This window comes from Haliotis cracherodii, unplaced genomic scaffold (genome assembly GCF_022045235.1).
Source record: "Haliotis cracherodii isolate W230 unplaced genomic scaffold, xgHalCrac1.p SCAF_1, whole genome shotgun sequence".
NCBI lineage: Eukaryota > Metazoa > Mollusca > Gastropoda > Lepetellida > Haliotidae > Haliotis > Haliotis cracherodii.
The window spans coordinates 14,907,937-14,929,868 of record NW_027266264.1 but is presented as its reverse complement, the minus strand read 5'-3'; the positions used below and the strand labels follow the sequence as shown (position 1 = coordinate 14,929,868).

The following is a 21,932-nucleotide window of genomic DNA, read 5'->3' as shown; positions in this document are numbered from 1 at the left end:
ATGGAGAGACTTGTTGAGACGTTTGGGGATTTGGACGTAACACAGAAAATTGTATATATAGTCGGAGGTGTAGTAGCAGCTGTCGTAACGGCCGTCGTCCTCAGGAAGCTGCTATTCAAGTATGTGATAACCTTTAAAAATAGCATTCAGAACACCTGCACTTATAACCGGTGAACGAGGAATTTGATACCCCTAGAAAAACTGTCGCATATACAGTCATAGTTATCAAGGGCGGATCCTCTCTCAGGGGGACCCTCCCCCCTCCATGGTTATTGTAACGAATTGTTAGGGCTGCTTGCCTAAGGCTATTTTTATATGAAATGGTATCTTTTTTTAACTGTATTATTTCAAACGCTAACAGTTTTGTGAACAGCCATGAACTTGATCGCTTTTTTATGGTATAAAAGGATATGATGACTTGCAGTAACGGTTCACGAGCGAGAATGAGGTCATGGTGAGGCGGCCAGATGGGGTGGGGTATGGGTGTGTGTTGTGTGTGTGTGGGGGTGGGGGGGGGGTGGGGGGGGTGGGGTGGGGTGTGTCAATAAGGTGAATCAACCGACTCATGTATCGACATCTTTAAGATTCGTGAATTAACCGACTACTATATATTCCTGATAAGGATCGTTTTACAGATTGCATTTACGAATGCATTAATAGTGCATAGGTTGTAGCTCCTTCGTTTTGTACAATAATAAAACATACATATTGTCACAAAATGATTCGTCTTATAGTCGTTGAATACCTATATTAGTATGTGTGGAGTGTGTGTTTAAACAGTACAAGTTGGATTACTGAGTGTCCGGACTAAGTGTCAACACGTGTAATTCTATTGATGACTGCAACAATAATACCATCCATTCACACAAAGTACATGCCATCATATATTGTTTACATGCTTGCTTATGTTGTGCGCGTCTCATAACACGTGTATGCGTTTTCCTGAATGGTATGTGAAAGTGATACGTCACATACAAAGTACATTTTGAATCTTTAAGTTTTTGTGATATGGATGTGGTCAGTAATTCGTCATATTTTGTCCCTGAGTAGTAAAGAGGAGCTGAAACCTTTGTTCAAACTTTGAAAAGGAGGGGATCATGATGTTGTCCCCAGCAAGACAGAGGAACTGCGTCTAGAATCTGTAATTACAATTCATTTTATTTATAATCAATAAATCAATAATAAGATCACAAATAATATTGACTTTCCATATGACGGGGTGAGGAAATATGTGTGCAATACACACAGGAACTTGAACACATTCCGCACCCAGTCAAGCTTGATGCCTCTCAGGAGTTGCCTCCCTTCATGCACATTGTCATTGAGCTGTGACGCTAAGAGAGGGAAGACCTATCGCCGGCTCGTCAAGAATGGAGAGTTTTCTTGAGACGTTTAGAAACCTCGACACATCACAGAAAATTCTGTATGGTGTCGGCGGTGCAGCAGTTACTGTCGTGTCGCTCGTCGCCATTAGGAAACTCACGCTTAAGTATGTTCTCGTCCCTCATAGTATACCTGATGCAGTTGATACACTCGCAATCAACCGGTGAAGAGATCAATTTGATACCCATGATAATTGACTGGGTATTGAGGAGGTTTTAACCATTCGTGGAGACGAATGGCGTGGTTGTCCGCTAAAGTGTGCTGAAAATATAATACGCTGTAATTAAAGTTCTCATTGTGTCTTTTTCACGCTGGGAGTCCTTAACTATGTCACATGCAAGACGAAAGATATATTTCCCGCGAGTAAAATTGATTTTGTAATGTGCGTTCAGGAAATTGGGTGTAAAGGGGTGGACATTTGCAGTAATGTTGTTGTTTCGCTGTATAGAGAGAAGCGTGAGGACTATCCCCGAGATACAGTGATCCTTCATCAGCCTAGTAGAGGTCCCTATGCCCCCAGCGTGAGCCCATTTGTTGTGAAGCTGGAGACCTACCTCCGGATGGCCAGGATACCCTACCAGGTCAGTGAACTCACGTAGGGGGCGATTGACATAGCAGTCGTAGTTATATAGTAACTCATGCAATGTTGTCAACTAATGAGAATCTTCATTGTACTTGTGACCTGGTTGTTTGTGTGTGTGTGTCGAATGAATCGTATTCACGTTCAAGATTATTGCATTTTTATCATATTAATATGTAAATTTACATATGTCTGTGTCTGTGTGACTGATTCTGGTTGTATAGTGCTATCCCTCTGGGATACCTTGTCGCAGTTTAACATGGATACCACACTCATACACACTCTAAAACCTTCGAGCCGACCAGTCCTTGTTTTAGCCCCTTAATGCCGAGCGCCAGACAGGGTAACAACAGGTACCATCTTTTAACTTCTTTTGGAGGGACGTACACAACGTTAACGATCCTCCGCTCTCCCGATTGAATGAAGAAACATACTGTTACTTAGAGTATCATGTACCATGTTCCGTAATTCACATATATTAAAATTCGTCCCAGTTTGATCTCCACACAGTTGCTCATTTCTTGTCACATTTCCACAGAACGTCTTTGGGATGAAGCATTCACCTAAGGGCAAATTCCCCTGGATTGAGTACAATGGACAACCGATAGGGGACTCCACACTGTGTATCCAATTCCTCAACCAGAAGCTTGAGGTAGACCTGAACAAGCATCTGAGTCCCGCTGACAAAGGGGTAGCGCAGGCGATGCAGGTCATGACGGAGGAACATCTGTGCTGGTACGTCAACACCTTTTAGTAAATGAGTGAATGAGTGAGAGCTCAACACCCCATGCAGCTCAATTCCAGCCACGTACTTATCCCTTTTGTGAGCGATCACTGGTGAAGTACTGTTGAAGGTGGGTAGCCTCTAAAGGATGGCAAGTTCGTTGATGTGAAGGGTCATCAACAGTATGATGCATACTACAGCCTTGTGAGAAAGTGGACGATAATAATTGTGAATTACTGGAGATACGTGATGCATTACCCTGAGACAGTAGGACTATTTTGTGATTGACCACTGGACATCTCAATGTAAGGTAAAACAATCCTTCTTTATACCTTTATATTGACAATGAGTCAAAGTGCTCAAGCGTACTCAACACAACTGCCAGATGAACTGGACTACAGTATATTGAAGCAGCTTGAAGAGATAATTGGCGAAAATGATAGAAAGACTTGTGAGCAGAAATTGGTTGACGCCTATGATAATGATGATACAGGGCTCAATCATATCAGAGAATCTGTCTATGATGTAGCCAAAGCAGAGTGTGGAGACTTTCCAGAGGGCATTTTGATTAAGAGAGTCAATAGAAGTGGTCAAACTAAAAGCGTAGCAGAAAAATATGCATCTGATGTGTATCTGCTCTATAAGTTTGTTAAAGGTGCTATTCCAGCTCATGTGATTCAGACTGATGTTTTAAGTAGACCAAAGCAAGCCTGTATGAAGCCTGCTACTGATGTAGCTATGGAAAAGGACAAGGACATATTGTCAAGTGTATTGGCGAAACTAATGTTCTTGCATGAAGATGTGAACAAGAAGTTTGACAGTGTGCGCAGACAACTAGATCAATTTCAAGACAAATATGACAGAGATATGTTACAGCTAATCAGTGCATATGATGAAAAGAGCGATGAAGTGAAAAGGTGTACGATTGTGATTCAGACACTTCGTTCAAATGAACAGTCAATGAAGACGGACTTAATTCAATTACGTAATCAACTCAAACAGAAAGAGACTGAGTTACTTGAACTGAGAGGAAATGTTAAAGAAACAATTATATCTATTGACAAGAATGTGCGCGTTGTCGATGGAAAAATAGATTGCATGAACACGAGAAACAAACTTTTATATTCAGAGACTGTTACGAAGGGAAGCCCAAATTCCAACAGACCTCTTTCCCCACCCATTCAAAGGACCAATTACACGAGTATAGACTCTCGTCAATTCCCAAGCCTACCATTCAGACCTCAGACTCATGACAATGCAGGCAGTAAAGACCCAAGCTCTGAAGACACTTCCCCCGAGCCGCTCATTGTCAAGCATGATGGCGTCGTCAGACAAAAGCAAACTAAACCTGTAAACAATGTAAAGGAGTCAAGAAATGTTACATTCAACAATCAGTGGGAAAAGTCTTTTGCCGGTGTCTATAGAAATAGAAACAAAAGACTGGTCCTAAGCTATGTCAGAGCTGACGAACCATTTGACGTTGTAAAAGATGCTATATGTGACTATGCTAAGAATCGAGATGTAACTATCACAAATGTGAGACTCATGAAACACTGGGAAGGGCGACGCAATCCTACCTTCACCATTCGAATAACTGTCCCACAGCAATGTGCAGATATCATCTTGGATGATGACTGCTTCTGGCCCGAAAACGTTAACTGTCGTGAGTGGCTACCGAATAATGTGTGGTACAATGACGATAAGGCTGAACATTAATAATGTTGATGAACAATTTTAGACTTGCGACATATATACTTGTTCTAATGGCAATCCTTCGCATGATTACGTGGAATGTGCGTGGGGCACTGAATTGCTTAGATGAAATTCGCTCAAAACTAATGAGCTGTGACATTTTGGTTATTACCGAACACTGGCTGGACGACACACGTGGATATCTACTCTATGACTTGGATGATGACTTTAACGTCTATGTTAAATGTCAGCATGACCACTTATCTCAAAGAGGCGCAGGGGGTATAGCCATATTTATTCGTAAGAGTACATGTCGGAGGTCGTCAGCAATTAGTATACCTTCAAGCGAGCATATCATTGGGGCTAAACTCTTCATTAATAAATGCCCTATGTATATAATTGGTGCTCGCCTTCCCTCATCTAACGTATTAGATAGTGTATACATAGAAGAACTTAATAATGTACTGGAGATCTATGATAGATGTTCTCATCAAGGGGAGACAATTCTTCTGGGCGATTTTAATGCAGACCTGCGGCATGGAATTATATTGAAACGCAGAGCGAAATATCTGCAAAGAGTGCTCACTGAACGGAATCTAATCTCTGTCGTACCCCTTGACGATAATGCCTTTTTTACCTTCACAAGTAAATGTAAAACTATAAGAAGTATGATAGATTATGTGTTCATTAATCTCCAACATGTTAGTAACGTTGTTGGTTATACTCTAGATACTGGTGTTCAATACTCAGTATCAGACCATAGTCCGATATTCCTGTGTCTGAGTACTGATTCCCAGCCACGCCACTATGGCGGTGAACATCTTAACTGGCGTAAAGCTAATGACGTAGACTTTATGTTATACCGATATGAAACTGAAAACTATTTTAGATGTGCTCAGTTTGACGAAACTCAGTACGCATCTCCTCATGAATACATTGAATGTTATCACGACTATATCCTACAAGCGTTACAGGCTGCAGCTAAACTAAGTATACCATCTTCAAAATTCCAATCTCATTTAAAACCATACTGGAAAAAGGATAATTTAAATATGTTGCATCGTACAATGCGACAACGCCGTAGTGAATGGATCTATAATGGTAAATCTCATGATAAAGAGGATGCAAATTACATTGAGTATAAAAGAGCAAAACGTATCTTTAGGAAGCAGCATCGCCGTTCCAAACAAAAACTGAAAGACGAAAAGTTTCAGGAAATATATGAAGCAGCTGAGGTCGATGTAACAGAGTACTTTAGAGTAACCAAGAAATATAAAAGAAAGAAGGAACAAACCCAGACGCTTGTGTATAATGAAGAATCCTGTAATACACAGGAAGGAATTTGTAATCTGTTTTCCAAATATTTCAAGGATTTATCAATGCCAAATCATCATATCAATTTTGACTCAGATTTTACTGATTATGTGAATATTCGCATGGAACAGATTGAAAATGATTCGTATAATGACCAAGGGAACAGTGACGTTAGTTCCACGTTGATTTGTCCTTTCACATCTGATGAGTTATTGGCAACTATAAAACGTCTAAAAAGTGGAAAATCGCCTGGTCCCGATGGCATAGTTAATGAACATATCAAATACTCTGGTAGATCTATTATCCATCACCTTGTTATATTCTATAATAAAATTGTTTCTCATGAATATGTACCTAAAATGTTTAACGTTGGAAAGATTTTACCTATCCATAAAGGCCATGGTAAACGTAAAGACGACCCCACTAACTACAGAGGTATTACCCTCACTCCAGTATTAAGTAAACTGTTCGAAAGACTTCTGCTGAATAGAATTGAAGAGTGGGCAAACAAATCTAAAGGCTTCCCCCATCCCTTTCAATTTGGATTTAGGAGAGGGGCTGGGGCAGAAACTGCCCTGTTTACATTAATGGAAAGCATAGCTTATTATAACGAAAGACAGTCTCCAGTTTACTGCGCTTTTCTCGACAACGAAAAAGCTTTTGACAGAGTCTGGCTTAATGGTCTTTTCTTCAAACTGTATAACTTTGGTATTAATGGAAAATTATGGCGACTTTTACGCACAATATATACCTCAATGCAATCATGTGTAAGCATTGGAGGTTTTACCTCAAATGTGTTTCATGTTAAGCAAGGTGTTGGTCAAGGTTGCGTTTTATCGGCATGGTTTTTTACTCTATATATTAACGACTTGTTGTATTCACTTGATGATCTAGGGCGTGGCTTGTGTCTTCCATGGGGTAATACACCTGGCATCCTATTAGCAGACGATACTACGCTGTTGAGCAGCTCCCCTGACGGACTGCAATGTCTACTGAATAATATATACACCTATGCTAATAATTTTTTGAAATATAATGCCAGTAAAAGTGCATTTCTACTGTTTGGGAATATTCGCAAATCTGTCTGTCAATGTGTCTACATTGGTTCACAAGTACTTCCTAAAAAGGAAAATGTAACTTATGCTGGATTGCTTCTAAGTACATCAAAGAAAACCTTAGAACGTACCCATCTAATATGTGAAAAACTCAGAATGTTAGTCAATATAAATTATAATCATGGACTATACTTTGGTGGCTTAAATCCTATCCCAGCTGTTCGTATATGGGAAAGGGTAATTTTACCATGTGGACTATTTGCTTGTAGTGTATGGGGTAAACTGTCACCAAAGGAATACGAAATGCTTGAAATTATTCAACGTTATTTTTGTAAAAAGATTCAAGGACTGTCTAGACGCACTCCTTCCGTCGTCACCAGAGATTGTCTGGGTTTAATTTCTCTCCAGGCGTACATTGATCAACGAGCTCTCTTATTTCTGGGAAGACTATGTAATAGTGACATTAACTTTGCCTTTAAAAGACTATTTCAGCACAGACTTGTTCAGTATGAACTCGATACAATTAAAGAAAAAGATGATAAATGTAAAATGTCACCCGTATACCACATGCTTTCACTTGTAAACAAGTATGAACTCAATAATGACATAAACACATATACCATTTATTCTCATTTCCCCTCCAAACATGCATGGGCGAGTCGAGTTAAAGAACAAATAAGCGTATGTGACCATATCATAATTCATGCAGAGATTCATTCAAGAGAAAACCTAAAACGATACTCTCTTATACGATCACCTAAGGTACACAGACTTTGGTTACTAACAATTGAAAGACCGGAACACTTCTATGATTTAGCATATTTATTATGCCTTAGCACCTACAGTATACAATCTGATGAATGTTTAAGCGGCACATTTGCTTTTGATATTATCAAACATGTGTTTATGTATTGTAAAAAGACTGAACAACAAAGAAATATTCTTGTTGAGTCTATTATTGATTTACTAGATGTGACAACTTTTTCTAGTATCTGGAACGATGATGACGATACCTTTCTGTCCTTTTTACTTGGCGGTTTGCCAACAGAAAGTACTATGGCAATTGAATACAATCTATGGGCAAATATAATGCTTCGTGTTTGTAAAACTGTTAAAATGTGGAAAAACCTACTAAGAAACATCATTTGATAACGATGTGAAACTGTCTGTACATACAATATATCAGCTGTTATATATGTATACATTTATATCTCATATCAATGTATCTTCATCAACTGGAGGAAATAAAGATGATCTATCGATCTATCTATCTATCATTCCGCACCCAGTCAAGCTTGATGCCTCTCAGGAGTTGCCTCCCTTCATGCACATTGTCATTGAGCTGTGACGCTAAGAGAGGGAAGACCTATCGCCGGCTCGTCAAGAATGGAGAGTTTTCTTGAGACGTTTAGAAACCTCGACACATCACAGAAAATTCTGTATGGTGTCGGCGGTGCAGCAGTTACTGTCGTGTCGCTCGTCGCCATTAGGAAACTCACGCTTAAGTATGTTCTCGTCCCTCATAGTATACCTGATGCAGTTGATACACTCGCAATCAACCGGTGAAGAGATCAATTTGATACCCATGATAATTGACTGGGTATTGAGGAGGTTTTAACCATTCGTGGAGACGAATGGCGTGGTTGTCCGCTAAAGTGTGCTGAAAATATAATACGCTGTAATTTAAGTTCTCATTGTGTCTTTTTCACGCTGGGAGTCCTTAACTATGTCACATGCAAGACGAAAGATATATTTCCCGCGAGTAAAATTGATTTTGTAATGTGCGTTCAGGAAATTGGGTGTAAAGGGGTGGACATTTGCAGTAATGTTGTTGTTTCGCTGTATAGAGAGAAGCGTGAGGACTATCCCCGAGATACAGTGATCCTTCATCAGCCTAGTAGAGGTCCCTATGCCCCCAGCGTGAGCCCATTTGTTGTGAAGCTGGAGACCTACCTCCGGATGGCCAGGATACCCTACCAGGTCAGTGAACTCACGTAGGGGGCGATTGACATAGCAGTCGTAGTTATATAGTAACTCATGCAATGTTGTCAACTAATGAGAATCTTCATTGTACTTGTGACCTGGTTGTTTGTGTGTGTGTGTCGAATGAATCGTATTCACGTTCAAGATTATTGCATTTTTATCATATTAATATGTAAATTTACATATGTCTGTGTCTGTGTGACTGATTCTGGTTGTATAGTGCTATCCCTCTGGGATACCTTGTCGCAGTTTAACATGGATACCACACTCATACACACTCTAAAACCTTCGAGCCGACCAGTCCTTGTTTTAGCCCCTTAATGCCGAGCGCCAGACAGGGTAACAACAGGTACCATCTTTTAACTTCTTTTGGAGGGACGTACACAACGTTAACGATCCTCCGCTCTCCCGATTGAATGAAGAAACATACTGTTACTTAGAGTATCATGTACCATGTTCCGTAATTCACATATATTAAAATTCGTCCCAGTTTGATCTCCACACAGTTGCTCATTTCTTGTCACATTTCCACAGAACGTCTTTGGGATGAAGCATTCACCTAAGGGCAAATTCCCCTGGATTGAGTACAATGGACAACCGATAGGGGACTCCACACTGTGTATCCAATTCCTCAACCAGAAGCTTGAGGTAGACCTGAACAAGCATCTGAGTCCCGCTGACAAAGGGGTAGCGCAGGCGATGCAGGTCATGACGGAGGAACATCTGTGCTGGTACGTCAACACCTTTTAGTAAATGAGTGAATGAGTGAGAGCTCAACACCCCATGCAGCTCAATTCCAGCCACGTACTTATCCCTTTTGTGAGCGATCACTGGTGAAGTACTGTTGAAGGTGGGTAGCCTCTAAAGGATGGCAAGTTCGTTGATGTGAAGGGTCATCGCTCCGTTTACCTACAAATTACGATGATCTGCATCAACCAAGTCAGCGAGCCTGACCACCCGCCTCTCATGGCATACATTGGTTACTGAACTCTTTTTAACCTGGATCTTCACGGGGTTCATTTTTCAAACAACACAATTTGGCTAAAATAATGGCGAGTTTTGAATATGTGTATTGCAAAGTCATTCCAGAAATAACCATCCGTCAATATGATTTGAAATGATTCCATTCCAGGTTCAAAAGAAAATAAAGACCATGGAGAAATTCTGTGATGATACTGGCATGAAAGTCAATCTGAATAAGACTAAAATAATAGTATTTCGGAATGGAGGTCCTCCTCGCAGTTATGAAAAGTGGTTTTTGAATGGTCAACAGATAGAAGTTGTCAACATGTACAGATATTTAGGACTTATTTTCTCACCAAAGTTATCTTGGACCAAGGCCCAAGCATGTCTAGCAGCCCAGGCAAGAAAAGCACTTCTATCAATATATAAATATCAAAAACAATTTGGATACATTAATCACCATGATCTTTTTAATACTTTTGATGCTATGATTTCACCAATCCTATGTTATGGATCAGAGATCTGGGGAACCAGCTACTGTAACATTATTGAGAGTGTCTATAACAGATTCTGCAAATCCTTTTTGGAAGTAAATAAGTTCACCAACAACAACATGGTTCTAGGAGACTGTGGTAACTACATGTCAAGAGCAGTCAAGTACTGGTGCAGACTAATTCAGATGGAATAACACAGGCTACCCATCCAAGCTTATTATATACTAAAATCTCTTGATGATATAGGAAAAATTACATGGGCGTCACATATTAGAATGATTTCATTCAAGTTTGGATTTGGTTTTGTTTGGCTAAGCCAAGACATTGATAATATTCAACATTTCATGACAGATTGCCTCACTAAACATTCGCACTTTTCCCTGACATCATCAAAGAAATGCAATTACTACTAAATGTGGAATCATATATTACTTGTGATATATCTTCTTACCAACGTAGACTTATAGCCATGTTCCTGTGTAATAATTTCAGACTTGCTCTTGAACTGGGGCGTCACAACAACATTCCATAAAATGAACGTGTCTGCTCTATCTGTTTCCCAAAGGGACATAACCATGTTGAAGATGAATTCCATGTTCTTATGATTTGTGACCAGTATTCTAGAGCAAGAAGAAACTCTTTTCTCAAGCGTCTCGTTACCCCTCCCTCTATTGAGAATTTTATAAGACTTATGTCAGCTGAAAACGAACAAATTATAAAAGGCTTAGGTAAATTTCTCTCCCAAGTCATGATCATCGAAGGGAAACACAGTGTGGAACGGTAAATCATTATTAAATCTACTTAGGAAGCAAATATATATTCAGTATATTTCCATTGTATTTTGGGTCGGTGGCCTGAAGTACCGAATAAAGTTGTCTGTCTGTCAATTCCAGGTTCCTTGCTCTCATTCGCTGGGTCTATAGCAGAAACGCAGAGTTTATTTTGGAAAAGTTCAAATTAAGGAAGTTTATTGTGTGGATGGTTCGACGAAATGTTAAAAAACAAGCGTGGAATCAGGGACTGGGTCGCCATACGGAGGAGGAGATTGTCGAGATGATGAACAAGGATATCCAGTCTCTCTCCGACTTTATAGGTACGTCGTGCCTTCCAATAAATAGTTACTTGTCAATCTAGAAGCATCTTCCTGAGGCAAGTGAGTTAACTGACTATGAAAGTCCAGTTTCTACACTTGCCGAACTAGACTGGTATTATGGAGTTACAATTTGGCTGGACTAACGAGTCTATGCATAGTCCAATCAAAATCGCGCAACGAAATCGAAATCCGGTTCGTAATCTGTCGACAGCAAGATTTGCAAAGCATGTGCACCGCCTACTCGTTGTCAACAGATATTTTCAAAATCTTTGCATGTTTTTAATCAAGGTGCTGACGTGATTTGATGCATTTCGCGATGTAAGACCAGTCTTATCACAATATAGATCTTGATTATCGAGCAGATCGTCCTGACTTGGCGCCGCCTTTTTGGTTTGAAGCAAATGAAAGTGATACGAGAGGTGGAATCTGATTGGTAACTGGTAATAGCCACTAGTGGCGCTACGATCGAGCCCAGGAATTCCAGGCTAGTTCGGCAAGGGTGGAAACTGGACTTTTAAAGTCAGGTAACTCTCTTGCCTCGGGAAGATGATCTAGAAGCGTCCCTTTGAACAATATTTCAGTAACCGCGTACATTGTCGTGGGTAGATTCCTGGCTAGAATAGGTCCCCTATGCTGGTCGTAAGAGGCGGCGAAATGGATCGGGTGGTCAGGTTCGGTGACTTGGTTGATAGTATGTCACCGTAACCCGACGGCGTGGATCACTGCTTATACTATTAATCACTACTAGATTGTCTGGTCTAGATGACATTATTCACAGACCGCCGCCTATAGCAGGAATTCTGCCGAGTTAGGCTTAAAATAGAAGCAAAACAAACTCAGCTTGCTTCGAAAGCTTTACTTTCCTTTGATACACGTTAACCACTTTGGTGACACCCATGAGCATGGGTGTGGTGCAGAGAAACCAAGCAACATTATCTGAGCAAATCGTAGAATCGAACCCACGATCACAGCCTCCTGGCACTCCTAAGGGACGTAATTCTAGACAGGAAATTGTTTTGCCTTAGACGACTGGATCTCTCATGGCCCCAGAATGGGAGGGAAAGATTCTGGAAGAAATATTATCATGTTTAGGATTGTTTTACCCGTGAAAATCTGGGTTAGAATAGGTCATCAGTAACCCATGCTTTTCGTAAAAGGCAACATTTATTGTTGTAAGAAGCGACTAATGGGATCGGTTGGTCAGGCTCGCTGACTTGGTTGATGCATGTCATCGTATCCCAATTGTGAAGATCAATGCTCCTGGTGTCATGCAATCACTGGATTGTCTGGTCCAGACTCGATTATTTATGCATCGCCGTCATATAGCTGGAAAATTTCAGAGTGCGGCGTTAAACAACAAACAAACAAAGAATAGAATGTTTTGTACTTAAAATATATAAACAAAATAAGCAGTTAAGTTAATGCCTTGAACTTGCCAATCACCTCAAACCGGATGGAGAATGTCTTTTTTAATCCCTTGGAAATACATATTTTAACTTTTACTCTATGTCAACCACGTTTGTGAAAATGGTCAGTCAATCAACAGTTTGGGAAAAGAATATGTAAACCAACGATGGTGCTTGGAAGTCATAAAGGGAATCCCCACGACGTTGACATTTACATTGTTTTCCTTTCTATATAATTTGCCACGGTTTATACATGTTCTGCCCAAACAACGTCACGTATCAGAGATCGTAAACGGAATCCTCATTAAGCTAACGTTTCTATTATATGTATTTCCCTTCACATTATAACATGATTTGCCATGGTTTATACGTATTTGTGTTGGTGTACAATCTCACGTAGCTAAACGTACCAGGACAATTATTCATTGAGGCAACATTCTGTTCACCAGGGAGGAAGAGGTTCCTGATGGGGGATGAGCCCAGTGAAGCAGACTGCTCGGTGTTCGGTGTGCTGTCGCAGACATACTGGCAGTTTAATGGATCTGGATACGAGAATCTCATAAAAGGTAACACACAGACAACGGGTATACAATGGTATTAATATAAGTATGTGATCGAATGTATCCCTAAGGAAAGGCTCAGTGAGTTGTGTTTTACGCCGCTGTAAACATCATTCCAGTTATATCACGACATGTCAGCGTAATGTGAGAGGAAAGCCTGAAGGTAGGGTGCTGAGAAACAGGCTCCGGACCCAGGTTATGGAATCATGGCACAACTGAGGAATGAAATTCAGCGACTTGCGGCTCCTTGGACGATGTTCAGTGAATGTTTACCTTTTCATATTGTTTTATATTTTGCTTTAAAACTCTTTGTGGAACAAAGTTTTGATAACCTCTTATTATCCCCCAGATAAATATCCCAACTTGGCCACCTACTGTGAACGTATGAAGGACGCATTCTGGCCTGACTGGGACCAGTGCATCACACACGGCGGAACAAGGGAGGCAACCAAGTAAAGGGAGATAACACAGTGACTGATCGTTCGTTTCCTAAAAATGAAACCATGTGATGTTATCCATAATATGGAGTTACTGAAGTACGGCCATGTATTTACATTTACTCATACAAGTCCCCACTCAAAGTGAGACATTTCCCCACACCCACTTTTCTTGTTTTTGTAAGAATCAATAAGAGGAAGTTTGGTGGTGGACACTTTTCACTCTTTACTACTAATTATACGGGGTATTGTTTGTTTGTTTGTTTGTTTGTTGTTTAACTCCGCACTCAGCAATATTCCAGCTATACGACGGCGGTCTGGACCAGACAATACAGTGATTGACATCATGAGCATCGACCCACGCAATTGGGATCGATGACATGTATCAACCAAGTCAGGGAGCCTGACCACCCGATCCCGTGAATCTCAATATCATGTAAATTGGAAATCTTTAGGGGTTTTAATCCTTTCATTCTCAGATGTGATGTAGTTTAATATTCATATTGTTATAGTTTGGTATAATATAATAATAAATAAAACCCATGATATAGATTATATGGTGTTTGTTGTTATATATCATTTTTATGGTTTAAAGTGGGGTATGTCCTTGAGGGGAACTAGCACCTTTGGTTATACTATAAAACCTGCTGGGTTACCATGTTGGTAGCTATAGCAGAAGTATCGTAAGTCCCCATGGTACCTAGTATGGTGACCTACCTTTGGTTATTGGTGATCAATAGCCCATTTTTATTGTGTACTGTTATGAATTGTTAAAATTTTATGATGATATGCTAGTTTTAAATCTACATCTGTGATAGTCTAGTGTTTTTACTGTCCTTTGTCGACAGATTTTAATGTCTATATTTATGTTTTATTAATGTACAACTTGATTTAGTCACGATATGGCTGAAATATTGGCGATGTGACTATAAATCTTAACTCACTCACTATTTACATTTTTATTAGATATAAGTGATTGGGAACTTATGCGTTTTAAGCATTATTCCAGCCATGGTGTTTACCCATTTAAAGCACCCGTGTGGGGAATTGAACCCGGATGTCTCACACGCACGCTCGGGGGCAACATTTATTGCTCAGTCATTTGTTTAAGGTACCGCAATACACTGTGCAGAATGGCCTCCCTTAGGCGTGTTCGAAATCTAAACCTAAACGCTTCATGGGGAGATTATGAAATCTATTCGCCACCGAAGAACATCCTAAAAACTAGATATATTTCATGAAAAATTGTTTGGTACCGTAAGCATGTTTGCTCATGTCGTGCGCGTCCCATTATACGTGCAATGATGATGATGAGTTGGGGATTTTACGTGCGCTTTGAAACTTATGTGTGTGTCGCACACGGAATACATACACGTGTAAGCGTTTCCTGTACTGCTGTTCTGTGTGTGGTTTGGGAGGGGGTCACAACTGATGGTGTTCTCGCCGTGACAGAGAAACTGCGTCTAGAATCTGTAATTGTAATTAATTTTATAATCAGTAAATTAATAATATGATAACAAATAATATTGCCTTTCCTTATATATATGTGAAATACACACAGGAACTTGCATCACATTCCGCACCCAGTCAAGCGTGCGCCCCTAAGGAGTTGCCTCCCTTGCATGCACATTGTCATTGAGCTGTGACGCGAAGAGAGGGAAGACGTATCGTCGGCTCGTCAAGAATGGAGAGTTTTCTTGAGACGTTTAGAAACCTCGACACATCACAGAAAATTCTGTATGTTTTTGGAGGTGCTGCAGTAACCGCCGTGTCGCTCGCCGCCATAAGGAAACTCACGTTAAAGTAGGTTCTCGTCCCTCACAGATACCTGATGAAAGTTGATACACTCGCAATCAACCGGTGAAGAGATAAATTTGATACCCATGACAATTGACTGGGTATTGTTGAGGTTTTCACCATTCGTAGAGACGAATGGCGTGGCTGTCCGCTAAAGTGTGCTGAAAATATAATACGCTGTAATTTAAGTTATCATTGTGTTTTTTTCTCGTTGGGAAACCTCAACTATGTCACAAGCAAAACGGAAGATATATTTCCCGCAAGTAAAATTGATTTTGTAATGTGTCTTCAGGAGATGACGGGATTGGGTGTAAATGGGTGGTTATTTACAGTAATGATGTTGTTTCGCTGTATAGAGAGGAGAAGCGTAAGGACTATCCTCGAGATACAGTGATCCTTCATCAGATCGGTAGAGGCCCCTATGCCCCCAGTATGACGCCATTTGCTGTGAAGCTGGAGACCTACCTCCGGATGGCCAGGATACCCTACCAGGTCAGTGAACTCACGTAGGGGGCGATTGACATAACACTCGTAGTTATACAGTAATTCATGCAATGTTGTCAACTAATGAGAATCTTCATTGTGACCTGGCTGATTGCGTGTATCCTTGTGGTCGGGTCGTTGCTCATACTATCAACCACTTGGGCTGACAGATTAATTACCGCCGTGATCCATTTGTAGTTTTTAGCCAAATGTGGAGTAAATCAAGCATTTACTCACTGCCCAGTGCCCCGTTTCACAAAGCGATCACATACTTAAGTTAGTTCTGGAAGAACGATCACTTTTTGAAACGGGCCTCAGGTCAGTAAAGAACATTGTAGAGAAACTATAATCCGGATTTTTCTTTAGGAAATCTTGAGATAATCACCTTGTCGAATGAATCGTACTCACGTTCAAGATTATTGCACTTTTATAATATTTATATGTACATATATAATATGTATGTGTCTGTGTGACTAATGCTGGTTGTATAGTGCTAGCCCTCTGGGATACCTTGTCGCAGTTTAACATGGAAACCACACTCATACACAGTATAATGACTTCGAGCCGATCAGTCCTTGTTTTAGCCCCTCAATGCCGAGCGCCAGGCAGGTTCACTTTCTTTTGGAATGACGCGCACAACGACCTTCCGCTCTCCCGATTGAATGACGAAATATACTATTACTTACAGTATCCTATATTATAATTATAAACAGTTCCTCATTTCTGGTCACATTTTCACAGAACGTCCATGGGATGAGACCTTCACCTAAGGGCAAGGTCCCCTGGATTGAATACAATGGACAGCCGATAGGGGACACAACACTGTGTATCCAGTTCCTCAACCAGAAGCTTGGGGTAGACCTTAACAAGCATCTGAGTCCCGCTGACAAAGGGGTAGCGCAGGCGATGCAGGTCATGACGGAGGAACATCTGTACTGGTATGTCAACGCGTTTAAGTAAATGAGTGAATGAATGAGGAGGGCTTTACAACTCACGAACCAAATTCCATCCATATCACTGCTAGGGACACATTGTACGCATGTGGGGAAAGAAAGTGAGTGTAACGCCACTTTGAACAGTATGCCAGTTATTTCACGGCGGCTCAGCTTAATGTCGAATGAGTGCTTTCTTTTGGCATCACGCATGATTTCTAAACACCTCAATCCTTATAAAACTGGTGTCATGTGCAGATAGTGAATTCCATTCCATGTATTAAGGTCACGTATTACTTCAGATCTTCCAGTCTTCGGATATCGTTTGCTTTCTTTAGGACATCTATGATGTTTTCTAAACACAGTATCGACTCCTCGTGCCTCTCTTTTTTGTTAGTGATCACTGGCGAAGTACTGTGGCCACTAATGGGTTGAAGGCGGGAAGCCTCTTGAGGATGACGAGTTGGTTGATCTGAAGGGTCATCGCACCGTTTATCTATAAATTAAGATGACATGCATCAAACAAGTCAGCTAGCCTGGCCCCCATTCCCGTTATTCGCCTCTCACGACAAACTTTGGTTGCTGAAGACTCATTCTAACCCGGATCTTCACGGGGTGCATCTTTCAAAAAACGCCAGTCGGCTGAAATAATGCTGATGCGTCGTTACATCCATACTCACCAACACCTGACTACGTTTTTAATGTGTATATTGCAAAGTAGTTCCAAAATAATCATACGTCAATATGATTTGATATGATTCCATTCCAGGCTGCTTGCTCTCATTCGCTGGATCTATAGCAGAGACGCATCGTTTATTTTGGAAACGTTTAAATTCACGAAGTTTTTTTTGTGGACGATTCGACGACATATTAAAAAACAAACGTGGGATCAGGGACTGGGTCGCCACACGGAGGAGGAGATAGTCGAGATGATGAACAAGGATATCCAGTCTCTCTCCGACTTTATAGGTACGTCGTGTCTTCCAATAAATAGTCACTGGTCAATCTTGAAGCGTCTCTTTGAACAATATTTCAGTAACCGCGTACATTGTCGTGGATAGATTCCTGCCAATATAGGTCTTGTATGCAGGTCGCAAGAGGCGTCCAAATGAATCTGGTGGTCAGGTTCGGTGACTTGGTTGATAGTATGTCACCGTACCCCGACGGCGTGGATAATTGCTCACACTATCAACCACTAGATTGTCTGGTCCAGATTGGATTATTCATAGACCGCCGTCTATAGCTGAAACTTTGCCGAGTTAAGCCTTAAAATAGAAACAAAACAAACTCTATGTCAGCTTGCTTTCCTTTGGGAGGAAAACCTTAAGTGATACACTTTGGTAACACCCATGAGCCCGTTACGGGTATAGTGCAGAGAAACCAAGCAACATTATCTGAGCAAATCTTGGATTCGAACCCACGATCATAGCCTCCGAGCACTCCTAGTTGACGTAATTCTGGCAGGAAATTGCTTCGCCTTCGGCGAGTTAATCGCTCATGGGCCCAGGATGGTAGGGATTCTCATGGGTGAGATATTGTCATGTTTAGGGTGTTTTTGACCCTGGTTAGAATAGGTCTGCAGCAACCCATGCTTTCCGTAAAAGGCAACATTGCTTGTTGTAAGAGGCGACTAACGGGATCGGATGGTCTTTATCACTGACTTGGTTGATGCATGTCATCGTATCACATTTGCGTAGATCGATGCTCCTGGTGTCAATCACTGGATTGTCTGGTCCAGACTCGCTATTTACTGATCGTAGTTATAAAGCTGGAATATTGCAGAGGGCGGCGTTAAACAACAAACAAACAAACAAACAAAGGAATGTTTTGTTTATGCCATGAACTTGCCAATCACCCCTAACCGGATGGACAACTGATTTAGAAATCCCTTAAAATTATATATTCCAACTTTTACTCTACGTCGACCACGTTTGTGAAAATGGTCAATCCATCAACAGTTTGCGACAAAAATCTGTAAGCAACAGTGGCCAGAAATATTGTGGACCTTTTGTCATCGATGGTGCGTGGAAGTCATGAAGGGAATCACCACCAGGTTAACATTTTTATTTTTTCCTTTATTATACATAATTTATACATGTCCAGCCCTTACAATATCACGTAGCTAAAGGTACCAGGACAGTTATTCATTGAGGCAACATTCTGTTCAACAGGGAGGAAGAGGTTCCTGATGGGGGATGAGCCCAGTGAAGCAGACTGCTCGGTGTTCGGTATGCTGTCGCAGACATACTGGCAGTTTAATGGATCTGGATACGAGAATCTCATAAAAGGTAACACACAGACAACGGGTATACAATGGTATTAATATAAGTATGTGATCGAATGTATCCCTAAGGAAAGGGTGAGTGAGTTGTGTTTTACGCCGCTGTAAACATCATTCCAGTTATAACACGACATGTCAGCTTAATGTGAGAGGAAAGCCTGAAGGTAATTTGCTGAGAAACAGGCTCCGTACCCAGGTTATGGGATCATGGCACAATTCAGGAATGCAATTCAGCGACTTGCGGCTCCTTAGACGATGTTCAGTGAATGTTTACCTTTTGATATAGTTTTAAATTTTGCTTTAAAACTCTGGTTGGTATTGTCTGTTCGAAGTTCACATCAAAACAAACGTGTGATGGTCTCTGTGGAACAAAGTTTTGATAACCTCTTATTATCCCCCAGATGAATATCCCAACTTGGCCAGCTACTGTGAACGTATGAAGGACGCATTCTGGCCTGACTGGGGCCAGTGCATCACACACGGCGGGACAAGGGAGGCAACCAAGTAAAGGGAGATAACACAGTGACTGATCGTTCGTTTCCTAAAAATGAAACCATGTGATGTGATCCATAATATGGAGTTACTGAAGCACGGCGATATATTTACATTTAATTACACACAAGTCCCCACTCAAAGTGAGACATTTCCCCACACCCCAACTTTTCTTGTTTATGTAAGAATAAATAAGAGGAAGTTTGGTGGTGGACCCTTTTCACTCCTTACCAGTAATTATACGGGGTATTGTTTGTTTGTTTGTTGTTTTAACGCCGCACTCAGCAATATTCCAGCTGTACGACGGCGGTCTGTAAAATAATCGAGTCTGGACCAGACAATCCAGTGATCATGACATCATGAGCATCGATACACGCAATTGGGATCGATGACATGTATCAACCAAGTCAGGGAGCCTGACCACCCGATCCCGTAAGTCGCTTTCACGACAAGCATAGTGGCCTCTTATGGCAAATTTGGGTTGCTGAAGACCTATTCTACCTCAGAATATTATAATAACGGGGGTATTGTAATAAACTATACCGTCATGTTGTCTGATTGTAGATAGGATGTGTGATGTTAACAATCACCGTGTATGACCACATGGACAATGGCCCAGTGAGCATGTTGAGTATTGGTGCTTGGGGATACCAATGGTAACAGTTTATTATTAGAGGAAAGTGGAAGTGAATCTCAATATTATGTAAATTGGAAATCTTTAGGGGTTTTAATCCTTTCATTCTCTGATGTGATGTATTTTAATATTCATATTGTTATAGTTTGGTATAATATAATAATAGATAAAACCCATGATATAGATAATATGGTGTTTGTTGTTATATATCATTTTTATGGTTTAAAGTGGGGTATGTCCTTGAGAGGAACTAGCACCTTTGGTTATACTTTCAACATCAGCTTCGAATACAAAATTTTATTTACATTTCTGCCAGAGCGATGGTGTAAAACCTGCTGGGTTACCATGTTGGTAGCAGAAGTATCGTAAGTCCCCATGGTACCTGGTATGGTGACCTACCTTTGGTTAATGGTGATCAATAGCCCATTTCTATTGTGTACTGTTATGAATTGTTACAATTTTATGATGATAGGAGTAGTTGTGTGCAGCGGTTTGGGACCACTCCTGGCTTCTGATTGGTCGAGAGGGTCACGTGACCTATGTGACGTCACTCCAAGATGACGTCACATCCGTTTCCGGTGGCGCGCGCCTCCAAGATGGCTCCTGGGGGGGGGAGAAGGAGGAGGAGGGATTCAGGGAGGGAGGAAGGCGGAAAGTCGGGTTCTTTGTTTTGTTTTGTTTTGTTTTGGTGGGTGTGTGGCGATGGCATGTGGAGATGATAGCTCACTGAGACGAGCTTATCATACACAGTCGACGACTCTGCTACTTTGTTGCTAGGTTGTCGTCATATCGGCGAAGGATCTTGCAACAACATTCCACAAATCATGTCATCGGGTATGGTGATGTGATTGTAAACTTTGAGGTGTAAGGTTTCGTTCCACAAGGCGATCGTGTATTGTAGCCAAAAATGGCAGTCGTTCGTCTAAGTTAAAAGTCGGTGAGTGGCGATCACCTTAGCGCTACGATCATGGTGTGGAATTCTAAAGGTGTTGGCTGAATTCTAGAGGTGAATCGACAGGCACAGACATCATGAACGTGATGTAGATATCTAGGTATATGCGTACGTACTGTCATTCGAGTCTCCATGCAAACATGGTGCCACGCGTGACTACAAACACACGTTTATCCACAGGATGATGACGTTGTCACTCGTTCATTAATACCGAGGTGCTGACACTCGTGTATGTTGACATGCGTACTGTCACGCGTGATGTACTTCATGCCTTCAAACACACATGGTGTACTACGTCTCTCCATGTAAACGTGATGTACTTCATGTCTTCATGCAAAACGTTGTGTCATATGTGTGTCTTCAAAGAGACATTGATCCATAGGATGATGACGTTGTCACTCGTTTATTTATACCGAGGTGCTGGCACTCGTGTATGTTGACATGTGTACTGTCACGCGTGTCTTCATGTACACGTACTGTCATTCGTGTCTCCATGCAAGCATGGTGCCACGCGTGACGACAAACACACGTTTATCCATGGGTTGATGACGTTGTCACTCGTTCATTTATACCGAGGTGCTGGCACTCGTGTATGTTTACATGCGTACTGTCACGTGTGTCTCCATGCAAACGTCATGTACTTCGTGTTGCCATGCAAACGTGGTGTCACGCGTGAC

At 41.1% G+C, this 21,932-nt stretch overlaps 3 protein-coding genes across 3 annotated transcripts; all 3 read left to right on the top strand.

Annotated features, from left to right (window-relative positions):
• On the top strand, positions 1 to 2,717 carry LOC139454368 (failed axon connections homolog). The gene is made up of 3 exons (XM_071236024.1): positions 1 to 119; positions 1,832 to 1,964; positions 2,502 to 2,717. Exons 1-3 carry the CDS (start codon positions 1 to 3, stop codon positions 2,715 to 2,717), a joined length of 468 nt encoding a protein of 155 aa, XP_071092125.1.
• Positions 2,718 to 8,108: 5,391 nt separating this feature from the next.
• LOC139473456 (failed axon connections homolog) lies at positions 8,109 to 14,238 on the top strand. Its single transcript, XM_071256043.1, has 6 exons — positions 8,109 to 8,253; positions 8,596 to 8,728; positions 9,266 to 9,462; positions 11,082 to 11,281; positions 13,137 to 13,253; positions 13,597 to 14,238. The coding sequence occupies exons 1-6, from the start codon at positions 8,135 to 8,137 to the stop codon at positions 13,701 to 13,703; spliced, it is 873 nt and encodes a 290-aa protein (XP_071112144.1). The 5' UTR covers positions 8,109 to 8,134; the 3' UTR covers positions 13,704 to 14,238.
• A 973-nt stretch (positions 14,239 to 15,211) lies between these two features.
• LOC139460484 (failed axon connections homolog) lies at positions 15,212 to 20,474 on the top strand. Its single transcript, XM_071241965.1, has 6 exons — positions 15,212 to 15,487; positions 15,838 to 15,973; positions 16,706 to 16,902; positions 17,666 to 17,865; positions 19,068 to 19,184; positions 19,579 to 20,474. The coding sequence occupies exons 1-6, from the start codon at positions 15,369 to 15,371 to the stop codon at positions 19,683 to 19,685; spliced, it is 876 nt and encodes a 291-aa protein (XP_071098066.1). The 5' UTR covers positions 15,212 to 15,368; the 3' UTR covers positions 19,686 to 20,474.
• The last annotated feature ends 1,458 nt before the right edge of the window (positions 20,475 to 21,932 follow it).